Source organism: Leopardus geoffroyi, chromosome B4, assembly GCF_018350155.1.
Source record: "Leopardus geoffroyi isolate Oge1 chromosome B4, O.geoffroyi_Oge1_pat1.0, whole genome shotgun sequence".
Classification (NCBI taxonomy): domain Eukaryota; kingdom Metazoa; phylum Chordata; class Mammalia; order Carnivora; family Felidae; genus Leopardus; species Leopardus geoffroyi.
Genome location: NC_059341.1, coordinates 69508765 through 69536195, shown reverse-complemented (window position 1 = coordinate 69536195; position 27431 = coordinate 69508765). Strand labels below are relative to the sequence as shown.

At 38.7% G+C, this 27431-nt stretch overlaps 1 protein-coding gene across 2 annotated transcripts in view; it reads right to left on the bottom strand.

The window, feature by feature from the left end:
- The window catches only part of PDZRN4 (PDZ domain containing ring finger 4), a 367612-nt gene that overhangs the window by 64938 nt on the left and 275243 nt on the right, over positions 1–27431 (bottom strand). For both annotated transcript variants that reach the window (XM_045466897.1, XM_045466898.1), the window contains 2 exons: positions 6364–6620; positions 3102–3204 (listed from right to left, as the gene is read on the bottom strand). In XM_045466897.1, coding sequence (XP_045322853.1) covers positions 3102–3204; positions 6364–6620 — 360 coding nt within the window. The remainder of the gene's footprint in view (positions 1–3101; positions 3205–6363; positions 6621–27431) is intronic.

The window sequence follows — 27431 nt, the reverse complement described above, 5'->3', positions numbered from 1 at the left end:
CAGGTGCATCCACCTCTCTGCTCGCCAGCCTGTGCTTCCCCACTGTCAAAACTCATTCCAGCAGCCAGGGGGATCTTGCCGGGCTTCAGCTCTTCTCCAGCAGCATCCCATCCTCATAATCAAAGAGAAAGTTCCTTGAGATAAGCCCCTCCTCATTCTGACTTCACCTCTTGCCACTCTGGGCCTCGCCCCTGCTGTGATCACACACTGGCTTCTGCTGTTCCTTAAACACACCAGGCATGCTTCTGCTCCAGGTCCCTTGTACTTGGTCTTCCCTTCATCTGGAGTGTTCCCCGCTCATATAGCTACATGGCTAGCTCTCTTACTTTCTTTAAGGTTCCTATGAGAGAGGTCTTCCCTGACCACCCTGTGTAAGACAGCAACACCCCCTCCCAACACCACGTATTTCCTTTCTCCATTATCTATGCTGTTGTTCTCCATGAGCACTTATCACCATCTAACATATGTCTTTACTTATTTGTTTGTTGTCCACCTTTTTCCCCTAGAGGTTAAGCTACACTAGGGCAGGACCTTCATCAATCCCATACTTAGGTAAGAGCCTGCCATATTTTAAGTGCTCATTAAATTTTGATGATAGAAACGAAAGAAAGCAGAGGGAAAATGAATCTTCCTTCCACTTCCCTGATTGCCTGCTGATGTGTGTTCATGTTTAGGTTGAGGAGAAATGAGTATCTTTTTTTGAGATGAAGCCCTTTCTTTGGCCATTAGACTTGTTTCTGGTAATCTCTAGGTGGCACAAAAGTGCTGAATGACGGTACTCATCCATTGCATACTCAGAGCTCCTGGGTTATGACAGAGCTTCTGGAGGAACTGGGGTCATCTTAGCTGCTCACAGAAGACCTTGACCAGTCTGCTTCTAAGTACAATAGTGCATAAGACGGGACTGTCATTTCTAAATCCAGATTCCCACTTAATGTGGCATCCACAATCAGTTTTGGTGATAGCAGCGAACTAGATTTTACAGTCTAATCTGACATGGTCATGAAGGCTGGTGTGTGCCACTCTGTCACATAACTGTAACAGACTGAGGGATACCAGGTAGAACCATTGTTCTCTCTTAAATCTGGTAAATTATTCTTAGGATATTCCCCTATGCCCCCACCTCTATCTTTAATCATGTAGAATGCTTTCAAATGCATCCTTTCTCATGATTGAAGCCTGTCACAGTAACTTCTTCCTTATTTAAATTTCACAGGAACATTCTTTATTTCCAATCACTTACAAAGATGCCTTCGGCAAGAGAATCACAGTTGACAGCAAATTAATGACTATGATGCTGTGATTAGTTGAGATTACAGGCTACAGAGGACCTGTCTGAGCATTTACCACTGTCATGACGCTAACACTGGCATCTATTAGAGATTTATATTGTTCAAAAAAGAGGATGTGGTTCAGCTACAGTGAGCCCTATACAAGGGTACGAAAATTTGTCTGTATTGTAATATAGTCAATGATATGGTAATCAATTAAAGTAATTTTTACTGTTAACCCGCTTAGCCTAAGCAAGTCTCTCTTCCACACTCTCCCTCCAAACACAGATTTATTTTGATAAAGCTTGAAGGCACAAACTAAATAAAAAGCTGAAGTGATCTAGGGAATTCCAGTCCCTAAGCCCAAAGTATTCGTTAACAGAAAGAAAAACATCATTTAATCTTGAATTATTTGGATAAGAGACTCAATTTTGTATTTTATTTTTCATGAGAAGACAAAACTTAATGGATATTTCGGGGCACAGCAGTCCTTGAGTGGATTTATAAAATAAAACTTTTCAATCAACTTAATGGATAGGGGATAAAAAATTAGCAGGAACAACAGCAATGCCACAACCATCTACTCAGATACTAGGTATCACTGCACATCCTTCCAAATTCTGGCTGAAAAGAAATAATGGTTTCTGTAATCCCCAGCAATGACTTTTTGTGGGGGGGAAGATTTCAAATAAATGTCTATTTGCTTTAGGTGAGCTTCACTGAATCGGCCTTATTTGACTTCAGATTCTCCTAAGGGAAGAGATTTCAGGATTTCCTGGTTGTAAAATGGAAAAGAACATTTTGCTGAACTTGTATGACATCATCTGAAGCATTAAAAGGGCAGATAATCATGGGTTCTCTGCCTGTTTACCAAAGCTTCTTTACCTCCTCAATCTACTTTATTTCCAAATGTCAGAGTGGTTTGAAACCTTTCAAAGATTTATAGACTGCAGCAGCAGAGGAAATATTAGGATAAATCCTTTAACTTTTGTGAAAGCTTTTAAATAATTAATCAATGGGCTTTTGCAATTGTTATATATCACAGTACAGATACTCTAACGTATACTGTATGAAGGCTAAACCACAAAGGGCATTAGGCCATCTCTCTTTCTAGAAAGTCAGTGAAACTACAGGTTACAGTATATACTTGAGTCACAAATAAAGAGAATATTGAATAAGTGAAGGCAAATATTACTAATATAATACAATCTAGTTTATCAGTTAAAATAAAAGTACTATGCAATGAATGAAAACACTAAGCACAATCTTGGTTTTTTTTTTTTTTTTTTTTTTACGTTTTATTTATTTTTGGGACAGAGAGAGACAGAGCATGAACAGGGGAGGGGCAGAGAGAGAGAGGGAGACACAGAATCGGAAACAGACTCCAGACTGTGAGCCATCAGCCCAGAGCCTGACGCGGGGCTCGAACTCACGGACCGCGAGATCGTGACCTGGCTGAAGTCGGACGCTTAACCGACTGCGCCACCCAGGCGCCCCACAATCTTGGTTTTAAATATAATTTTTTTCAAACTCTACTTGGAAATTACCTCACATTATAGAAAGAAGGAAAAATGTAGCTGATATAATATTTATAAAAAGCAACATAAATGTGAGCAAATTATTTTCAAGCTTATATGATAAACATGTTTTCCAATATATCGAAAATACTAGAACCAAACACTAAAACAAATAGTACTTAAAAGAACTCACCCTAGATATGTAATAGACAAAATATTTCTTGCAGCAATAAATTAATGTTTTCCTTGTTAGGCACACCCCCTCCACCATAACTTCGTGAAGAAACGTGAAGTGGTGTGAAAACAATCTTACCTCATATTCAAAGTCCTCTGCTCTGTCTGCATCAGCAGGCAAGCTGGAAAGATACTCATTGTCCTCATAAAATTCATGCTCCATCGGATGAAGAGAATGGCAGCTATGGGGAATATAGCAATATGGTAGAAGCGGATCAAAAAGGTTGGTTTAAAGATTAAAACTGATTTTAAAATTTCACTTGAGTCTTCTCTGCTTTGCACGAAGACCTGGAGTGATCCAGCCTATAAGTGAACTAAAAGCTCAGAAAGAGCAATAGTTTCCTTTCTCCTCTACAACTGGTCCATCAGTTTGATTTTCTGAGAGAATACCAAGAGTAGGGGCCCGTGGCCAGAACGGTGCTCTGAAGGGTCTGATGTGAGTCTACGGCCATACCACCCTGAACGCGCCCGATCTCGTCTGAAGGGTCTGATGTGAACCCCTGTCAGGCCATGGTGCTTGACTGATACCACCTGGCCTGTGTTCATTCCACCAAATGTGACTTGCTCCATACATGGGTGTGTGGCCTTTGAGACCGCACTCTGTCCAAAGAGGTGGATTTGGCAACAAAGTACTACCAATTTCATAATACACAGCCCCAAACTGTTTTCTGAATCTGTTTTCAAAAGCACCTATTTTTCAGATCGTAAAACATACTCCCATTACCCTCATTCCTTAAGACCTTGTTCTCCTTCATAACCACATTTCCCCCTTTTTGATGGAGGGTCCGTGCACAAATATTAATCAGTATTCATGGTGATACCTCACCGGAAATTCCTAGAAGCCATTGGGCTTCATAATCCCTTCAGAAAATTCTTGGGGATGGAGAGAAGATTAAAGGAAATGAGGGGGACCCAGGGCATTGTATTTGACTTTTATATATCTGATTTTGGACAAACATCTTAAATAATTCATAGAAGTGCTTTAAAATTACTGTATGGCATGATATGGATCGTATACATTACACCATATGAAGGCTAAGCACAGTTTAACAGTAAAGGGCATGAGGGCATCTCTATGTTTAAAAAATCAGCGAAAAAGCCTCAGTGCATTTAACCAAGCTGGTGGCAAGTGAAACCTCTAAGTCCTGCCAGTGTAGACATTCTTGAAAAGCTGAAGTTAGTGGTATAAATTAGTTTCCTTATCTGTAGCTGAAAAGCAAGAGAGATGCATCCTGGTGTCCTCACACAGGCAACATAAATATCCTACCAGCCCCTTCTCAGTGCTATCTATGGCTGTCGTCCCCACAGAGGGTTAATCAAGTTGAACCCCAAATAGCAAAAGCCATATAAGCAGCATCTTGCTTACTGGTTCTAATAGGTAAGTCCTCCTTGCTTAAATTTGGGCTGGCTCTGAAAACCCCTTTGAGCTGGTAAACTGTTAAGCTTGCTGCTTTGGGCATCTGATGTGTTTTCCTTATCTTTCAGTTGGTAAGAAGGGAGCCCTGCCAGGAGGGGCACCTTATTCATTCAATAAACATTTATTGCCTATCAGATGCTAGGCCCAACGCCAAGTGCTAGAAATCTGTTGGTGCACAAAATCCAGTTCTTGCCCTAAGAATTGGGTAGAGCAGTAAGCGGGACTGCTAATATGATGTGATTGATACTTAAGGGGAGATATGGAGGCTATGAGAGCATATGGGGGGATGTCCCTTCTGCAGCCCTAGGACGTTTGCTAGAAGAGGCTGCCTCTAAGCTAAGATCTGCAGGACTTACGAAGAGGGACATAGGATACTGGTTAAGAGAGTGGGTGCTGGGGTCTGACCTCTTAGGCTCAGAAGCCTGGCCCTATCACTTCCTTGCTATGTGACCCTGGCCAAATTACCTAACATCTACCCATGTCCATGATGATAATAATACGGTGCATTCCCTCAAAAGATTGTTATGAGGACTAAATGCGTCAATGAATGAAAACTAATATTACCTGACAAGTGTCAGATTAGCTAATACAAATGAACTATTATTCATTCATTAAAGTATTTATTGGAAGGCTACCCTGTATCAGGCTGTACTAAAAGATATTATATATTTGTTTGCTTGTGTGTTCTTCATCTCCTCCTCTAGAACATAAGCTCCAGGAGGGAGTGACTTTAGTTTTGTTACTGGTTTTAAGCCCGGCACCTAGTTCCAGTGCCTGATGAAGGGGGCTATTTAATAAGGAATACACGCATGAATGGAGTCATAAGCAAGATAAACAGGGCTCCTACCCTCCCAGGACTTGAAGTTTCAAGGAGCAGTTTCCAAAAACATGGCTGCACGTTAAAAATGCCTAGGGTGGTTTCTGAAAAATGTTGGCGCTTGGGCCTCACGCTACAAACTCCTTTTTAATTGGCCTGAAGTGGGATTCAGCCATCGCATTGATACTGCCTTTCAAAATCACCAGGTGATTCTAATGTACACCTGTGAGCCACTGGAATGAACCTAACAAAAGCCACTAAAGGGCAGGGAACTGGCATGATCAGATCCGTGTTTTATAATGTGTCAAATGGCTTGCAGTAGGCAATGAAAACGCAGTCCAAAGAGATTATTGTTCTTATAAATCAAACTCTCTATAATGTTTGAACATTTGCTTAAAAGCTCATAGAACAAAATGTATGGGGCAAAACATACTTTCTCATAAAACAAAACTGTACAAGATTATTTGAATAGAATATCTCTAACTCCCTTGAAATTAGGTAAAAATTGGGAAGAACTATTCATTTAATAGATCCTTATTTCACGGTGCTCTGTACTTACTCACTGACAGCCAGGATTTTTTGCTTACATCTCAATATATTGGGTAATTGCTTTCTTTGGAGAATTACACTTTAATTAAATTAATTTCCTAGCTTTCCCTTTAAAGAAGAGAAAAGCAAAAGAGTGAAAGGAAGAGCGGCAACTCACAGAGGAGAATATACTGCCAACGTGCCACTTCTGTGTCAGTCTTAATAAGGTTTTTGGCAGCTTTGGTGAGAGAAGCTATTTCCCTGACCAGTGCTCATGAGTGGCATAAGGCTTTTGATGGCTGGAAATATGAAGATGAACTAATCAGAGCCAGAATTTTTCATCGCTCCTCAGCAAGCATGATTCCCAAAGTGAAGCAACTCTGTGGGTCAGGGAAAGTAGCTAGCAGGGGTAGCTAAGAACTAATTGGATACAGACACGGCAGAGACATTTTCCAAACAGAACTGAGATCCTGTCTCTCTAATTGTCAACTTGCTAGTGTGACTGATTCTCTCCAACCCCTACTCGACACGGCTGAATGACACCAAATAGAGCTGTGGGAAAAATGACAGGAAAGATACCTGTCTGAGAGCAGAAATGGACAGATGTCTGGCACTGGAGGGGTAGGTGGTCTCAGTTTGGCCAGAGCCATGATGTGTTCAAAGGTGATGTCTGTCTGAGTGCTGGCGTCCAAGAGCTGCACTTCTGGGGCCGTTCCATACGCGGGTTTACTGAGAGGCGTCCGTCTTAGCACCTGGACCACAATGGGTTCCTTGGCATTTCGAAAAGCTTCCACTGCCTCTTCATGGGTGGCCTTTGAGAGATCCTTCCCATTGACCTGTGAAGATAAAAGCACATTTCTCATCTCAGAGGAAAGAACAGAGAGGCTGTCATCGTAGATTAATAAAGGGTGGGGAGGGTGAGTTTAAACCAGCTCTGATACGAGTTTTGTAACGCAATATTTAATCAGACACTGACACTTATTGAACTCTTCACCGACATGCGGAGGTGCAGATTAGGAAAACAACTGCTTCTTGTTTCTTTAGGAAGTACATCGTGAGGATCCTCAGTTAAAGACTTAAAATTTTTTTTATAATTTTTTTTAACATTAATTTATTTTTGAGAGACAGAGACAGCATGAGTGGGGGAGGGGCAGAAAGAGACAGAGACACCGATCTAAAGCAGGCTCCAGGCGCTGAGCAGTCAGCACACAGCCCGACACGGGGCTCAAACTCGGGAATGGTGAGATCATGACCTGAGCCAAAGTTGGACGCTTAACCGACTGAGCCTCCCAGGTGTGCCTAGACTTAAAAATTTAAATAACACATCAGCCTCAGAAAACATTCACCCAAATCTTCAGATAGATCGAAATGTTAAGTATATCTTTTTTTTTTTAATGTTCTATCAATCTCTTGGTGGGATTTTCAATATTTAATCCAAGTCTTACTGGCCTAAAATCCAATTTTTTGGGTGTTGTCAAATTTCTTTTATTTTCATCACTTTTGAATCCAAGACCATGTCATTGTCATGTACATTTTATCTTAAATCGTTGCTATTCTGTGTGGTCTGTGGACCCACAGCTAAGCATCCATAAGAGATTATTAGAAATGCAGAATCCCTGGCCCTATCCCAGACCCGCTGAATCAGAATTGGCATATTAACAAATCCCAGCTGATTTAGATGCACTTGAAAGGAACACTGCTCTAAAACATGTCTGAGTATACTATGTGCAGTTGGATCCTCACCTGTGTTTGTTTATACCCATTTACGACTCTCCAAGGTAGCCCTGGACAGAACAGAGAAATAGGGAACATTTACCTTTGCCCTCCACCAGTGCTTCTCAGCAGGGCCAACCACTGGCATGTGGAAGAGAAAAATCATTGTTTTTGTGAGACTCTCCCATGCCTAATCATCAAGAGCCAATGCCGTTCCCTAGCCTTTGTGGCATTCCAAACAGTCACACACTCTTCTAAACATCCTCTCCAATGGCAGTACAGATTGCTCTCAAATAGCTGTCAATTTATTTCTCTAAAATGGGTCCTGAGAGCAGAGTCCCTTAGTGGAAGTTGTGTTTTAATAAAGGACTACAGCATCAAGGACTACAGCACAATTCCCACCCTAAATGAATCAATAATGTTGGCTTTTGCAGATAGGAAGAGATACTTGGGGGCACAATACTGTGCTTAAAACCCCTGAAATTATACCATTTCTAGACAACTAAGCCACCCGCCTGGTGGGGAGGCTCTGATAACTGCTATGCACCAGCAAATCCTTAGAGATCCCTGGGTGCCTTAAAAAGAAGCAAAGGGAGTCGCTGAGTTGCAGTATTAGAACAGTTGCTGACATCCAAATGAGAACATTCTCTCTCCCTGAGTAGACAAAGAATATGTATGCACTCAGAGCAAGTATGGGGTGTTTGGGGGTAAATGATACAATGCCAGGTAGAAATCGTCATGTCATGTAGAGACAGGCTTAATGACCTGGAGGAGCTAATTTACTCAATGGACCCTGAAAGAGTTAATGTGCCTTCAAAAATTGAGCAATTAAGTTTCCTCACCAGCAAAATATGTCCCAGTACAGTTCTTGGATCACTAGTAAGAAACTTCAGTAAAAGATGTGAACGGTTACCTACCAGTGTGCCCACACTCTCTATTCTGTAAATTCTCACTCTGATTCTTTTCTCCAAGGACTAAACTTGAACGTGACTACTAAATTTTTATTGGTACAACCTTGGGATGTCTGGATGACTTTGAGCATATGGGAATATGTGAAGAAGGGACAGGTATGGACACAGGCATTCATTCTTTGAACTACTGGACAATGACACTTTGGGCTAGGCCCACCACTGTCTCCCCTGAGGATGTGTCATCAACAGATGATAAGTGAAGTCCAAGAATGGAAAAACACAGCCTAAAATCTAGCCTCTCATGTTGGCTGGTATCATCTTTATGTTTTATACTGTGGTCAGTATTTATAAGTTTCAGGGTTGTAGAAGATGATCCAATGGTAGGAAAGATTGTTCTACCAGGATCTATGTGGTAGGGAGAAATTGCCATTTGTCTCCAGGCTTCCCACTTTATGGTGCCCCTTCAGATTAGTGCATATCCATTTTGGGAAAGTCTTACACCCTTCCTACTCTGAAAAGAATTCTTGGTCATAATCTATTATCGACTACTTAAAACCTACTGGAACATGTCAATATGTTAAAGCTTTTCGTTTAAAGTGACCTCCAACAGTGGTAGAATGAAAGAAGACAGTGCCCTTTTTGAAGGACTTCAAGCAGTATCTGAGGGTAAAGGGAAAAATAATTTGTGGCCAGGGTGTCTTCCAGCCACACATTAAATCCTTCTAACACATAAATTGTGTGTCATTAAGTAGTGGACAGACTAATGCCATTATTCTATTTCTTCCTCAAGGTGTCTCAGCACGTTGCCTATAATCAAGTCTTGGTATTCTGTTGTTTCTTACTTGTTTTAGTGATTTTCCAAGCAAGAATAATTTTAAAAAGTGGGCTCCTTACTGATTCATGATTATTTTTTGCAAAATCCAGAAAAGTATAACAATTTAAGCAGAAACATAAAAATTACTAAAGACTATTTTAGACTGTGAAATAATTAGTTCTTATTATAACACTTAGTATATGCAGACCATATTAGCGTTCTTACAGCAAGATCAATAGCTATTGATTTTAAGACCTGTACATTCATTCATTTACAATTATAGCATTTATATGCAAATTTCATTTTTTGCTTTAAGGACAATCAAATACAATCTTCAAAAGGACAGTCAATATAATCTCAAATATCCTACTTCCCCATTGGGAATGCTCTTTTCTTCCAGTTATCATGCAGCTGACCTCTATTTTCATAAGCTATTTAATATCTCTCAAAGTAAAGAAGTCTATGACCTTTAAAGGCTCTGTCTCACGTGATCTCTTAGAAAATGTAAGAACTGATGATAACAAAACACTTTTTTTTTCACTTCACTTGAAGTTCATCAACATACTGTTAGCCTACCAAAAGGTCACCATTTTATAAATTATGCCTTTCACAACAACAGAAAAGAATAGCTTAATTGGGATTTTCTGGCAGTTGCTTTGCTCAGTTATCATCAATTACACTGGGGAAGAAGAACATGGAAGAATACCTGAGGTTTTAATACTGTAGAAAAAACTTTGTAGTCAATTAACAAATAAATCAGTAGCCACACTTCATTTTTCCCAAGTGGCTAGATCCTAAACCAACAGCAAGGTATCTGATATTTCATGGTGCCACATCCTTATCATTCTATTTCATTTCTATCATTTTCTCTACCTCTCTCCTTCCTGTGCTTCCTCTCCCCCTCCCCCTTCTTTCTTTCTTGTCTCAATCTTGCTTTGGTACAAACAACATACAATTTTTATTTGTTTTGTGAAAATGAGACAGGAGATGGAGAAGCCCTCTGTTAGCAGTGTTCCATTTAATATAAGTAGCCAAAATGTTTGAGATGCTAAATAAACGGAGGGAAACAAAAATCCTAGGAGAGTAAGAGAGAAATTGATTTTCAGGAGAAAAAAAAAACTAGATAAAAAGGGTCGGGAGCAAAACTGATGGGAAGAGAAGAAAGGTAATTTGAAAATTAGGAGAGAAACACCCATCTGTCATGGGGTTTGAGTTTGAAGTTTACATCCAGAAGGGTTTCAAAAAGGCTGGAGGTTTGATTGAAACATGGCATTGAGAAAGAGACTTTTTTGTGAAGTCGTTGTTGAATGGCACAGGTGAGAGGTTAGAGTCATAATAAACATGAGAAGTCTACGAGATAATTCCCTCTATTACTATCACATCTGGCATTTTGATAATTGTGGCCAAAACAGATTTGGTTCTACCACTACTGAACAACGAGAGTATAGCAATTGGAGTATAACTGAAAAGACTTGTGTGATTGCTATTTGACAAAGGGCTATAGGTGCCAGAGTGGGACAAATGGACTCTCAAATGATGATTAAGCCACCTGATTTGAGATAGAGGAGAAACCAGCACACTGTGCATCTAGAGAGGTGATCAGAACTGGCCACAGCATAAGAAAGTAGAAGATGCCAATTGAAGAAGTTCTACAATAGAGACATGTGGTTGTCCTTGTAAATTTGGGACTGGAAGCAGCAGTCTTTTTTTTTTTTATTTAAAAAAATTCTTTTTTTTAATGTTTATTTATTTTTGAGAGAGAGAGAGACAGACAGACAGAGCATGAGCAGGGGAGGGGCAGAGAGAGAGGGAGACACAGATTTTGAACCGGGCTCCAGGCTCCGAGCTCCGAGCTGTCAGCACAGAGCCTGATGCGGGGCTCGAACTCACGAGCCATGAGATCATGACCTGAGCCAAAGTCGGACACTCAACTGACTAAGCCACCCAGGTGCCCCAGGAGCAGTCTTAATCATATCAAACTTGGAGCAGTTGTAAGACAGTCAGATGAACCAACAAATAAACGAATACTTGGTGACTAAAAGAAAAACCAATCGTGGGAAACAATCTTCTGGGAAGGTTTTTCTCTTACCCCTGAACTTATAAGTTGAAAAATTAAGTGTCTTGTTTCTAAAAAGTTATTTTCCATTATACTGATAGGGATAAGTGGATAGGAGAAAGGCAGTCACTTTTCAGCAACCAATGCAAAAGAAGTGTGAATACATTTGTTGTGGCAGATGGGCTAATTAATCCATAAGCAACTTGTGAATGTTAAGTAAAGAATATAGCTTTTCATATGTAAACCATATCACGGCAATGTTTGATGAGGCTTCTGTTTAACGAACAATCTACCCTTTTGGATAAACTGCAAAATCTGGGCCACTTGTCAGCAACCTCCCCAGAGTGACTGGTGGCCTCAGCTTGGATATAAGCTCTGCTACTTTGATTATTCCTCCAAATCCAGCCACATGCAAAATTTTCTTGAGTATCAGAAAACAAACAGGCTTTTCTTTTTTTCCTTTTGAAGTGCAAACAAGTGCGTGAATAACCAAGTCACCCTGGTGAGTTGCCATTTCCAGAGTCAGCTGTTTGGGAATGATGAGGGTTTCCAAACCTCTGTTTCCTCTTATGAAAAATAAGGCCTTTTATGCATCTGTGCCTTTCATAGGAGAATACATATAAGAATACTCAAGAGAAGAAGCATAGAATACTGTAGATTACGTGCAAGTGACATCGACCAATCTTCAACTTGAATATTGTTAGTTTTTATGTTTACAAAATTTTTATTCACTCACTCATTCATTCATTCATTCATTCATTCATTTCAGCTTTACTGAGGTATAGATGACATGGAAAATGGTAAGACATTTAATGTGTACACTCTGTTGATTTGGTATATGTATATACCATTAAAGGATTCCAACCATCTAGTTACTTAACACATCCATCATTTCACATATTGATTAATTAATTTTTTTGGTGAGAACATTTAAGTTCTACTCTCTTAGCAAATTTCAATTATATAATACAGTGCTATCAACTACTATGGTTTACATATAGATCCTCAGAGCCAAGTAGTATAATTCTAGTTGGGCATGCCACTTTATAAGATCTCCCCCTTCACAAGTAAATGTGGAATTAATTTTGATGAAAGGCTCTATGTGAACGCTGATCAACTTCTCTGATAGTTATGGAGGTGTTGTAAAAACACGGTCTGGCAACATTTTATAAAAGGAGGAAATGATATTTAAATTGGTGCTAAAATGTTTGGTATGGAAGAAATGTAAAATAATCCAAACCCTATTGTCATTAAAACACTTGTCATATATAATCTTTAAATGCATTTTAGGGAATTTAAGCATATAATTTTTTTCTCAACTTTGGTATGTTTGCTTCTATGTAGACATCTGTCATATCAATTAAGCATAGCACAGGAGAAAAAAATATTTATAGTAAAAAGAACACACAGAATAAGAATTGTGCAAAATTATATGAAGAAAACCTAGTGAAAGATTGACAAAATTAATTTTGACCTGCTTTACTGTTATCAATGAACAAAATAATCACTGGTGGGTTTGTGAAAATGATGTAATTTTAGAAGAATACAAGAAATGTTAAATTGCATTAAGCCAAAAGTCTGTGTGATCTGCAGTGATCTGCTCTGAAAGCATGGTTACTGGATTTTTAGAAGCGAATATGTAATAATCACATTGATATAATAAGCAGACTTACCCAAAAATGATCCTGGGGTTCCTTGTAGCAAGCTTGGACTATGAGGGACTGGTAGCTTCATTTTCCTGGTGTGTGGGGGTGCTACAGCTCTGAGCTCCAAAGTCCCCCTGCGCAAGGCAACTGGCTTTCCCAGCCAAATGGAAGTCACTAACTTCTAACCCGAATATTCTGAAATTCTTGTAGTCTGTTTCCTTACTGATAATGTTTCCAAAAGAAGAGAGCAACAGTGGGTGGGGATCCCTTCACTGGACTACAGAAACAATGCATGTCCATCAGTTTGTGGCCCCTGCACGACTTCCCGTGCTACTCACTCCTGACTTGTATGTTTTACCAGTAAAGACTATTGCCTAACCTACGTAATTTGTGACGTTGTGGGATTTGTCCTTAATAACCTTTGCGTGACATGATATACATTCACAACCTAAAAAACTGAATATGTTAAAAAGGCTCATACATATAATAGTAATGAATTGCAGACCCCCCGGTAACCCAAGGAGATATTTCGAAAGCCTATTGTTACATTTAACTAATTGATTGTGACACTGAGGTCACTACTGTAGGACAGTGTGCTACTTCCTGATCCCTTTCACCGCACACTTTGATAGTGAGGTATTCCCAAATGCAAGCATGACTCATCTTCAACCTTTCTTATCAAGATATTGTAGACCCATTCTTTGTGAATTTATCAGAACTATTCTTGAACAAATTGATCATTTTGGTTATAGGCAATCTTGGGGATGCATCTTTCCTAATTGCTTTTTCCCTTGATTATCTTTTGTTTTATTTTTTGTAGCCCTTCCTCTGTATTTTCTGTTTCTTTCCTGATTCCCACTGCCACATTCTTCTCTTCTAAGCTTTCCCATTTGGAAGTGATTATTTATATAAATTATCCCTGTTATTAAAGAACAGGTCATGGTATGTTTTGATTCTTACTGAGGGAAATAAACTGAAATATATGCAACATAGTTTTTTTTTTTTACCTTCATATAAATGGATTTATTTCAATTATGTTAATGAAAGAAATGGAGGTATCTGTTTTTTGGCACATGAGCTGGTGGTTCTTAGTTTGTCCATCAGATGTACAGTCTAGTCTACCCAGCTCGGTGCTCTGGGACACTGACCACTGTATACTGCGTCACTGTGCTCCCTGCTTTATGTATTTTGTTTGGTTCAGTTAATGGTAAGAGAGCTAGTACGATATGTCTTTATCCAGCTCCCTCTCCACCTGGCTTTCAGGACACCAGATCTTGCTAGGTTCTGTTCACATCTCTCATTCAATGTCCCTCTTCAAGGGTATGGGCAGTAAGGACTTCTTTATATGGCGATTTCCTATGTTCTTTTTAACTCTGCTCACACCCCCTATAAGTTGCTCCATCATTAAATTCGCTTCAATTAAATCCTTTGTGACTTCCGTTTCCTTCTGGGGCCCTGCCTGATAGAACGAGACATAAACTTCTCTGATTCAAACAATAACAAAAACGTATGGTAAAAGTTGAAACTTACCATCTTTGCAAATTAAGTTCACTAGCAAAATTAGTTGCATCAAAAATACAATTACCAATTTCTCGGATTTAGCAAAAGTCGCATTTTTAAGGGAGAAAGAAAGTACAACTTTTATTGAGATCACATAGCAAATCTAAAGTATTCATATATTTGATATGCATTGTTATTTCACAGAATATCCCTCAGTGTGTCTTTGTCTAGTGTGTTTCCTTGATTAGGTACAGGTTTTGTGTTTTTGGTAAGAATGCCTAGAAGTGGTGTTGTGTCTTTCTCCATCTATCCTATCAGGAGGCAAGTGGTATGGATTTGTCTGTTACTGGTGATCTTAACCCTTAGAACTTCATGAAAAAGAGAGGGTGAGAGGTGGGGGAAGGTAGAGGATGAATCTAAAGCAAATGTAATGTAATGTTAAAATCTGGGGAATCTAGATGAATGGTATTTGAGAATTCTTTGTACTACTCTTACAACTTTTCAGTAAGCCTGAAATTATGTTGAAATAAAATGTTTCAAAATCCTATTGTATCAGTTATTAGCTAAAAACAGATTCGTGTTGTAATCACTTAGAGTTAATAATAATTGTAAGGAATTGTTGGACACAGCTTCTTCAGAGTTTGCTTCTGTATTTGCATATCTTTAGAGAAACAAATTCCTACTCTGCACTGAATGTCTTTTTTTTTTTTCTTGTGGACATGTGTGTGTGCGTGCACGCGCGCGCGCACACACACACACACACACACACACATCCCTACAGCAAAAAACACAGATTGGTATCACCAACTTTATCTTGTCATAACAATTCATCTACTGAATATCACCTGAAATCCTGTTCTCCTCCAAGCTGAGCTATTTAAAAAGATAGATGGCTGCCTTCTGGCTAATTGTGGGAGCTCTTTCATTACTATAAAAAGACTTTTTATATCTCAAGTGACTCTATAAGCAGTGAATAATGATGTGAAGTCTTTGGAGAAGAGTCCACTGATAAAATGGTAGGATAACAACTACTTACTGACCTTTTACTTCCTAAGATAATACTAAGCTGATGTAACTGATTATTAATAAACCTATCCATTGAGTTTTGACATATCAGATCCAAGTATGTTAAACTTAATGAGAAATTCTCAGGCAGACCTAACATTTTCTGGACTGGGCCTAAGGGTGTAAAGACATAAGGCATATATAGGGCAAATTCTTTTAAAATGAACTCACATTATTTCATTGGGCAAAATCTTCATCGTAATTAAATGACCCAGAGTTTCTTTTTAAAAATTACTATAAACAGCATCAATAACTGAGGATTTAGAGCAATTTGTTTTCATATTCACTGAAAAAAGAGGAAATGTGCTCTTAGCCCCTGGACAAGATCTCTTGGTCCCATTTTTTGTTCTTAGGGCATATATGGATATCAAGAACATAACCTTGGGTCTCAGCCATCAGCCACAGTAGCATAGTGCCAAAGAAGTGCCAAAAATAACCATCTGTTAAATGAAAGGAATAAAAGTGTTCCACGTAGCTACTAATAAGGAATCAGGAGATAGTGAATTATTCGTAACATGGCATCTGTCATAAGAACATCAAAGATGCCAATAACATCTTCACCAAAATTTCGCTGTACCCTATTTCCAAAAGCAATCCCTACTTAAATCCTTCCGTGCAAAAACAAAAACAAACAAAAAAAACAAACAAAAAAACATTCAACAACAAGAAACTAACAGTTCTGTTCAGTGCTGTAGTTTAAAGTCCCAGAGCCATGCTTGGTACATACTTGATACTCAAAAAACATGTGCTAACTTTTCATTTCCCTAGCAAAATCCATGTTAAAACAAATGTGATTGGATTTGTCATGAACATTGCCTGTGTTTACATGCAAACTGCTTTCCTTTCACTGCCCACCTCCATTAGGTAGCCCAGTTACCCAGATTATTCCATTTACTGAAATATGTAAATTATTTGAGTGGCACACAAGGGCAAGCCCCACTCAGAAGCTCCGCTCAGAAGTCCCACTAATCCATCAAAGTTGTAGATGCAGGAAGCATTCAGAACTGGGATCTAAAGAGTTTCAGTATTAGCTGTGTCACGCTGAGTAAGTTATTTAAACTCACTGAGCCTCAGTTTCTTCATCTGGAACAAGAGATGCTAATACCCCTCAGAGTTGTGGGTAGGATCAAATAAATAATACAGCTAAGGCAGCAAACAGATTGCTATGCTGCTGAGGGATGCTTCCTTCCTTCCCTCCTTCCTTCCTAACTCTTGAGTGACAGAAACTAGGCGGTTCTCTGGGGATACAAGCTAATACCTGCACTCACGGTCCTGGCCGTGACAACGACCATAATATCAGTTAGCACTGAGTGAGCATTCACAACGTGCCAGGAGCTGAGCGAAGCACTTGGCTTATATGTTCTCAATCACACCCAGAAATGATCATGTGAGGCAAGTATTTTATCCCCCTTTGAAAGTTGTGGACGCTGAGGTCAGAAGGTATAAGAGGCTGAACAAGGAAGGCACCTGCCCTTCACAACCTGTTTGGGAAAACAACATATACATCTATTATTGTAAGCAGACTTGTCAAGAGCTGAAGGTATGAACTGTGTTCTGTGGGAGCACAAGGAGCTAAATGTGCCCAGGAGTATAGGGATTTGACATTTGAATTGGGTCTCAAAAGACGAAGAGTTTCATAAGTTGCAAAGATGGGAAAAAAGAAAGGAACCTTAGAGTAAAGGCATGAAAAAGCCAGTCTTCTGGGAACCAAAGAGAGATCTGGTGTGATGGAGTATGGGAGATTTGGTAAACGTCTGGCAAAGAGGTGGAAAAGAAGGGTCTGACACAGATCCCTGTGTCCTTAATAGGCCACAGTAATGTATTTTTTTATATTTTTAATTTTTTTAAGTTTATTTATTTATTTTGAGAGAGAGCGAACGAGGACAAGGGGGGAGGAACAGGGAGAGAGGAAGGTAGAAAGAATCCCAAGCACTGTCAGTGCAGAGCCTGATATAGGACTCGAACTCATGAACTATGAGATCATGACCTGAGCTGAAATCAAGAGTTGGACACTTAACGAACTGAGCCCCCAGGCACCCCTAAAATACTTGTTTTAAACAACACCTTTCATCAGAAAAGTAGTACAGTCTCATTTAGGTTTGGGGAAGATAACTCCGAAGACTGTGGTGAGAAGTAACTGAATGGAAATCAGGAAACCATTTAGGAAGTTACTGGGAAAAATGACCCGTGCCTGGATCAAGACAGGTAAAGCATGGATGGTCCAACCAGGAGAAGATGGGTAGGGTTGTAAAACAATATTCTGATCCTTTCATTCATACCTATTCTAATAATACCTATCAGTTTAGCAGATTGTCTACAACAGTCTAGCCTTGGTTTCTACTGCAATTAATCAAATCCACACTGTAAGGAAATGCAAGCTGTAGAAGTTGAATTTTAAGTAGAAAGGCATAAAGGCATTCTAAGTAGCTATTGCCCATCCTCTATAGACCTATATTTTCCCTATATTTTCTGTGATTATCTTAGAGATCAAAACCTACCTCAACCAATGTTCTGAAACTCTTTCTGGTTAGTACCCACCTAGCCAGGTAGGTTAACTGTTTCACCATAAACACACATACACATACACAGATGCACACAATTCTCTCTCTCTCTCTCTCTCTCTCTCTCTCTGTCTCTGTCTCTGTCTCTGTCTCATTCCCACATACACACACATACTCACAAACTCATACACAAACACATTTATACTTTCTAGGGTCTTCTACCTGAATCATTTATAGCTCTGTGTGGAATATAAGCTTAGAAATATATTTTACCCAAGTGAATACATAGGAGTTTTAGAACATAGGGATTAACACAAGAAAGTAGAACTTGCATGATATATAACTGTATCTTTCAATATCAGCATCTTTAACTTAGTGCCTGGAAGATGAAAGCTATTTTATGCCAGTTTGAGAGGACAGGACAAAATCTGAACAAAGCCAGCAACCTAGGAAAAACAGGAGGTTTAAATCATTTTCAACAATCAATTCTGCCATTTGAATTCATTCTGACACTTGTTGAGCTCAGTCGATGACATGAAACTACAGAAAAAAGGCCAAGTCCCCAGGGAAATTTGCAAGCTTCTACATCCGCAAATAAAACCACCAGAACTCATGCCCATAACCTTCCTAACACCATGCTTCCAACTTCCTCAAATTCATAGGCTTTGAAAAGAAATATTTTGTTCCATATTAACAGCAAAAAAGATTGCTGTGTAAGGCAGAAGATGATGTATATGCAAAAAACTGATGCTATCTTATATCAAAGAAATGGAATTGGCACCAATATCATTGACATGGTTGTCTCAAGTGCACCCTGAAATGAATAAAAAAGACTATAATAGTAATAAAAATCTGTTGAGTGCTTCCTATTTACCACATACTCTACTCAGGACTATCTGCTATTAGAGGTAGAGAAATATCCTACTCATCCTACAGATAAAGAGGCTAAACCTTAACAGGTTAAGCAACTTGTTCAAGATCACACTAGCTACTAAGTTAAAAAAAACACCAAGATTTTTCTACAATTTTTCTATTAATTATTTTTAAACATCAATAGGAGTTTTAGCATAGAAGCTCTAAAAATCGGACAAGAGGATTGGTGGGAAGTTTATTCTTCTATTTTCTTTTAGCAGACAGTTCATAAAATTCAAATTAAGTAGTGAATGAACTGTAGGCATTAATAAATATGGATAATTGTCTTAACTTGTGTCTCCTGGACAAGAAAACTCCAGGTGAACAGTGAAAAAATGCTTCCGCAAAATGAATAGGCTAGAAAAGATGCGATCCAACGACCTCCTCAGTTCTAGAAAATCTATGAACAGCATGCATAAGCATGAATAAGCACTGCTCCTTACACAACCTCTGACATTACTTAAAACGTTAGGGAAGAGAATCCCCTATCTGCTTTTTTTCTGTAAGTGAATCAGATAACGCTCAAAGAGGTAACCCAAGAGCCCGTCAACCTGTGACTGAACCTTTACCTTAAGATCCCCAGGTTCAAGGCCTAGCTATGCCACGTGTAACATAATGTTGTTAATGCCTCACAACAGTTCACCAGCCCCCTGAGATGAGATGGATGAGGCCCCTGGGGGAAAAGACCACCTGGGTTCTCCCAAGCTTTTCCCTTTGGTGGGCACAATCACAAGTGATTCAAAGAGAAAGAAAGAACTGCAAAATAACATCTGGGCTGTATGGAGAGCGGCAACCAACTCCAGGCTTTTGGGCTGAGCGCATGCATGAAAAGTCAGACAACAGTATTTGGGGACACCTTTTGAAAGCTGTTCCACATGGCTCTATGTCTCCTTCTGGAAGAAAATAAGGCAGAGTAATAGAGTGAATGTAACTCTGCAGATAGAGTCATCAAATTTTTAAATTTAAGTTGCCACAAACATTTTTCTCCACAATACTGTTGACTTTATTTCACTTTGTTTAGAAGAGTGGGGGAGAGGGGCAAATTTTTATAAATTTAATTCCTTCAAACAATTAACATCTGTAGGCTTTTGAATTAAATTTCAGCAGATAAAACAATCCTGCAAAGTCCTAGTAAAAGCTCTCCATTGTTCCATGTCTGCACAAATTACCTTGCATCTCCGATGATTTTATGTACATTTAATCACTAAAGATTAATTACATGGCATACGGAAATCAGTGAAACACTGAAGAGATAACTTCAGTTTAAGTGCACATGCGGCTAACTTGTGGCTTTTTAAAACAATTTTAATTAAAAGTACTAGAAGAATCATCGGGCTGAAAATATTAGGAGCTCTGGGATGGATGAGCTTAGCATAGCTAATTAATTGTATATTTAATCAAAGCAGCCTTTGGCTGTAATTAATAATCTATTTTCCTCTGGTAATAAATATTGTAGTTCTGTAAAACAGAATTTATAATTTCCAGAACGCCATATGCACAGAAGAGTAGGACAGAAAGCGAGCATTTCCACACCAGCTTTCAAGCTGAGGTTGATTTTGTTTATTTAAAGAGGATGTTGTCTATATCTCTTTCATTTGTTTTAAATGTCATCTCACAGTGGCAGCTTACAAATAGCTACCCCAGGGTGACTTGGACATTTCAAAGGGGTAAAGAATAATTCAAGAAGAGTGACTAGTGGAATGCTAAATGAAATTTGATTTTTTTTTACACCACAAAGATCTCATGCTTCAGGTAGCTCTATCTTAATACGAACGCTAGGACGGTAAGTCTTGGCTTTAAACAGTCCCTTCCTTCATTTCCTTTTAAATGGCAGACTCAGATTTCCACCACTTGCAACCTGAGGCAAGTTGAAACACCCTCTTCCTTATGATAGAGCTTTAGGAGTACCAACAAACACACACACACACACACAGACACACACACACACACACACGCCCTCTCGGCTCTTCAATACTTCAATATTACATAGTATATTTTTGTTCTTATGACCCTTTCATAATTTTTTGAGAGGAAACTGTCACGAGAGGTAGTCATCTGTTTTTCATCTAAGATTTCTTTCTTCTTATAATCATGATTTAGATTCCAAAGTTTTGCATATAAAGGAGATATCATAATAAATTAACAGATAACATTAAGTTAACTTAGCTAGGCTTTGCCTATCTTTTAAAGATGTTTGCATATATGGAAATTAACTCTCAGTTTGCCACTGCTGTTTTATATTTTGAAGATTTTTACAGTAGCATGTAGGAGTTACAGGTTGCTGAATACATAAATCTTTAACTCAAAAAGCATGTTATAAGTACGATCATGGCGAACACACATTTTTGTATGCATCTGCTACAATTGCTTGATGCACTAATCAATTCATAGCATACGTTTCATTTTTCTGGGGGTTATGTGGTCTTCATATGAATATGTATGAAAGACATATGAATTAGGTTATTAAAATTATATCAAGTGAAAATATTTTTATTCAGACACTACTGGGCATTAATAAAGGTCTGGGAGCCAGATAAAGAAGAGAATAATACACAGATAAAAATTTGTCACCATTGATATTATATGATCAAAAGCAGTTCTTATTAAATATATAATGACATCTTCAGGGCTTAATCAGTTTATAATATAACATGCAAATTCCAGTAAGAACAAAAGTGTTAAAGACAATTAAAAAAATGACAAGATAGTTTTTTTCTTCTTAGAATTATGACTCGTTAGTAACTCCTGATACAGGCCCTCTCTATGTCCTACTAAAATGACCTATGAAGGCACAGGCAAGAAAAATGGACCCAGACCATGCAAAGGAGCATCCACAGCTCTTGTTTGCCCCAATTTTCACAGAATTGAAAATTCAAGCACTTTCTGCTAGACGCAAACTATTTAGACAACTTTATCTGATGATTCATATGGTACTGGGACAACATGGGCATGAGGGGCGGCAATGTGTGTCTGCTTTAACAGTCACCCACTGGTGACTCTTTTCTCAGAAGAGTAAAGTGGCAGTTATGCTATTCCCTCTGTAGGAAAATCTTAAAGACCCTGGCACTGCCCATGCTCGCCTTGAAACATTCTGTGGTACTCACAGTACAAAAGCCAACTCTGCTCTGTCCTGCAGGGACCCTCAGAGGGTTCTTCTAATAACCCAGACCTGAGGGTATGTCCTGGTGGAGCTGAGAAGATGGATTCTAAGAGTTGTGATTTCACCAATAGCTAGATCCCACCATTTGTAGGAATTTCTTGAAATGTGTGGGGGAGATTTGCACAGCAGGGTTAAGTACAGGATCTTAGACATGGGACATTGCTATAGAAAGGTGAGTCTAGCGACTCAGGTGACCTCATGAGATGATGCGTCTGTGGGGCCAGAACATGTGGTCTATACCTGTGGAAACAGAGAAAGCACTATTTTGAGAGTCTAGGTTGCATAAACAGCACATGAAAAGATAGTGATTGACGTACTACTAGAATACACAAAGGCAGAGTAAAGCATAAGGGGAAAAGTATGAATGTTCAGCCCTGGGCTCGATTCTGAGCTCTGCCCCTTAGCAGCTGTGTGACTTCAGACTAATCGCTTGCCTTTTCTGAACTTTGATTTCTTCATCTACACATTAGTGACAATGATGCTCTAAAACAATTCTAAAAGTTGTTATGACAAAATGATGTGACAATACATAAAAAAATAATCAATACTGAGATAGAGTAGGAGTTCAATAAAAATATGGAAATTATATATAATACCTTATTACCTACATGGCATTCCAAAGGGTTCTCTATCCAATGTTTATCAGTCACATATGATTATGACATATTTAAACATATTGAGATAGGATGCTTTTGAGATTAGGGGATGGAACACATTTGAAAAAGTAAAATCTATACACAATAAGAGCACTGAATTAGTAGTCAGAGAACTTAAGTCCCCATTCTACAGCATTTGTTACCAATGTAGACTTGGAAAGTCACTTAAGCTCTAGAAACAGACCATAGTTCATAATAAGTTTCAAACACATGTGAAGTCATTACAGATGAGGGGAGTTAGTGCTTGATATTCACAATCTATTTAACAATTTATAAATCAGTAGCCTTACCAACATTTATTTCACTGCTCACAGGAGATTTAAGCATTAGTCACATCTTAAATAAGAGGTATTTGTTTAATTGATTTTTACCAAGGTTATACAACAAGTGTTAAATCTGGGATTAAAAGCCCTGACTAGTCAGGTGCATGAGTGGCTCAGTTGGTTAAGTGTCTGACTTTGGCTCAGTTCATTATCTCTCAGTTCATGAGTTGAAGCCTTACATCAGGCTGTCTGCTGTCAGTGCAGAACCCACTTCAGATCCTCTGTTCCCTTTTCTCTCTACCCCTCCTCTGTTTACTCTCTGTCAAAAACAAAACAACAACAAAAACATTAAAAAAAAAAAACAAAAACCTTGACTGTTTCTCAGCATTCTTGTTATACCACCATGAGACATGTCTGCTTTGTTTGCAACTTGTTGTCTGGAATTAATTAATCACTATATAGGATATAGAATATAGTTCTTAATTTAAATCTAAATATTATGTTCTTGGGAAAACTACTCATCAAAGAAGGAAATAATAACAAGACAAGCCATTATTGATTCTCAAGTTCTGATAAATATTGTTAAATCAGAGTATAGAACTATTGGCTGAACTTGGCCTTTGTGAAATATTCAATTTGGTAATTTTAAAAAGATGAGGATTATGGGTAATTGATGTCACTATGAAATGTTCACTAATGTCCTAGACTTATCAAATGACAGCTTCACAAAGTAAGAGCTCTATGTTGAAAGAGGAAGAAGTTCAGTAAAGTATCCAAAACTTAGGAAGTCTAAGTCTTTCAAAATAAAATAAAATAATACATTTAGACAATGGTGAGTTGACTTCCTCTCATTGCTTGAGTTGGACACTGTGTGTAAAGTATTGAGATTCCAGACATGGAGGTAAATTCTATTCACATCTAATGATCCATTACCCCCTCAATGACTCTAGTAAAAGATGCTCAGAGAGAAGCAGCTGCCAGAAATGATCTCCTATGTGACTGCACTGCTGAATAGCCCAACATCCTATAGGCTGGGCTTTCTCAATGGTGGCCCTACCCGCACTGGGGCAGGACATGTCTTGGTTGTGGTGGACCATCTTGTGTGTTGGTGATGTTTAACAGCCTCCCTGGATTCTACCCCCTAGATGCCAGGAACATCCCCCCCTTACACCACCACCACTTGTGACAATGTCACAGTGTCTGCAGACAATGCCAAATGTATAAATGGGGAAGTCACGCTCAGTTGAGAAGGATTGTTTTTGGCTTAATTTTAGTGGCATTTTTCTTCATTAAGGTTGAAGAATGCTGGGTGTTACAGAGACCTGGGTTTATTAAAAGAGAGCTGAAACACTGCATGACAGAGAAGCTGAAGGACAGAAATTAACCTCTGCACCATGGATTATTTTTTTCATTTTGTAATATATATATATATATGAGGGAAAAAATGGACCTGGAATAGATCTGAATAAAATAGCAAGCAATATTCTTTAACAGGGCTCTAATTATGTTCTTTTTTTTTCCTGCTCGTCAAGAAAGGTAAGTGTGATCGTTGGGGTTCTTCACTATGGCATCGTCCTGATGTGGAGACTCAGAAGCTGTCACTTGCCCAACAGCTACTCTATGCTGGATTTTTAAAGCTGCCGTTAAAGTGGTAAAATCATGCACTGTTGTTAATGGCCATATGGCAAAGACAGGGAAGACAAAAATCCCTGGATTCCAGAAGAACTGCTGCTTGGTTATTCTAATAAATATTGTGTTTGACTAATTTTTCTGTATGGATTTATTTTCTATTCTTATTCAAGTTATAGATTCCTCTAAATTTAAATTTTCTGTATCTTCCTCAAGAAATGAGGCCTATATATGGCTATAATAGGCACCTTAATAAAGAACAGCCAAAATAATGTCGATATGAATTTAAAAATTGCTTGAAATTCCATATTGTTTTTCTCAAAATATCTGCTCCAGGCAGATTATCTGAACACTTCACTGCGTTGCTGACTTGAGGCAGGATTTAGAATGCTAGATAAAGGAATGGAGAAGGGATGACAATATACTTTCGCAGGACTAAACGGCTGTGAAACATCACCAGATTAACAATAATACCTTGTAACATTTGTTCTGGAAACAGTACTTAACCACTTGGAGCTTTTGACGTGACCGCAAACAGAAAGAAACACAGCAGACTCATTTCTCATTCATTCATTCATTCATTCATTCATTCATTCATATATAATGTATTTCTTAATGTGTTTAAAAAGGATACAAACACATGTACTTTCTAAAAGGCTATAAAAGTCAATTACTATGTTCATCCAACAAGGAACTACTTTTCAGCTTTAGAACCCCTATTTGAGAAAAGGCTCACCTCTTAGTTAGTAGGCATTCTTCATCCTACTTCATAAGGTGGTTGAACATGATACAGGAAAGGGGGATGAAATGTTACAAAACCTGTGCTTTGTCTACACCAGTTGTTCCCACCACCAGTTTGTTTGCTAGACACCAGGACTTCAGATATTTCTACTGGATGTCAAGAGACAAGCCTTATGAATTATATTATTGGAGTATACCCCAATAAGTAAATAGGTATTTTGTATAATCAGCAAATTTCTGGAAACCAGCACATTTTAGAGATCACAACATTAAACATTTTTTTTTTAAATTTTGAGAGAGAGAGCACATGAGCAGAGGAGGATCAGAGAGAGAGGGAGAGAGAGAATCCTTAGCAAGCTCCTTGCTGTCAGTGCAGAGGCCAATGTGGGGCTTGGTTCCATGAACTGTGAGGTCAAGACCTGAGCCGAAATCAAGAGTCGGAGGCTTAACCAACTAGGTCACTCAGGCGTCCCACATATAGTTGAGGTTTCCCGCTTATACGATTTCAAGTTCTAGGTCTAGTTAGAGTTGGTTACAGTAGAAGAGAAGGCAAATGATGTTATTAAAACTCAAAGCTAACAATTATAATTTAAAATATAATTAGATGTTGAGCTCTTTCTAGTGTGTAATGTTATGCTCCTATCAAAGCACTGGGAATATTAATTAAAACAAAAACAATTACAAAATAATTTTCCTGAGTCTGAGATTAGTTTCCTCTTCCTTTAATCCCCCTCCATTTTCATTTATGAATTAAAGAGAGACAGAGAGAGAGACAGACAGAGAGAGAAATCAATGAGCACCAGCCAGGTAGGTGCCAGACAGTTTTAGGCATTGAGGTGATACAGATGAACAAGTCAGACAAAACCCCTGACCTCATGGAGTTTACATTTTAGTGAGGCAAACAGACAATAAATATAATACATACTTCATCTACTAACCAGTAGATGGTTAAGTGCTATAGAAAGGTAATTATTTGCTAAGTGTTATGGAGCAAACAGAGAAGCACAGGAGGGCTGAGAGTCGGGGAGGGGAGTTGTAATTTTTCTTTTTGTGGTCTGTGTAGGTCTCAGTGAGAAGGTGCCAGAAATTTGTGCAAAGATTTAATTAAGAGATAAAGGAATGGTAATATATCTTTCTGGAGGAACTCAAGGAGAGAAATAGTCATCGCAAAGGCTCACAGGTTAAGTGTTCTGTGCACCTGTGGACAGCAGGGGGAGAAGGATGGGAGCAGTGAGCAGGGGGGAGAGGAGTGACGGATAGACTCACAGTAACTGGACACATACTAGGCCACTATATGGACCAGGCTTTGATCCTGAGTTGTCTTTCCCAGGAAGTTTTCCCCACCTCTCTTACTTTGGTTTCTTTTCCCCATTTTTATTCTCCACTTTCCCATCTTGGTTAACCTGCCTCCTTCTTTCTCTGCCATCCCCCATATTCTCCCAGTGACTGCCTTTCCATGCTATTGCCATTTCTCTTGCAATCTCTAGATAGACTGTCCACCCAAATAATAAAGCCTCATTCATTGAGCTCTTACTCTGCGCTGAGCATGATGCATCAGGTACAATCTTGTTTCATTCAATTTTTGCAATAATTCTCTTAGATTGGACACTAATTACTACACCTGTTTTTTCAAATGAGAAAAGAGATAAATGTTGTATATTTCTGTTTATGTTGCGCAATGAAGATTTGTATGCAGTGGGATTTGAACCCCAGTTGGATTGACTCCAAATCTAAGATTTATATGCAACAAGTTATATTTTTCTTAGTTTTTCTATCCCTAACCCAATTCAAGAAGCATTTCAGACAGTGGAATTATCAGAATAGGAGTCTTATCGAAATTATTTGCCAGTGTAAGAATGGACCTTGGAAGTCATTCTGTGTAACATTTACAGCATCTATGCCAAGGGGTCATCTGGGCTGTACATGGACACTTTCAACAACAGAGTTGAAATAATGTGTGCTTTTTTAAAAATAGTATTATGTTAAAACATAGGTCCATGTGGACAGCAGGCGGAGAACCAGCTGGTCACTACTGGTTGTGATTCGCCACATAATATTAAAAGTTGCAGTCACCTTTTGG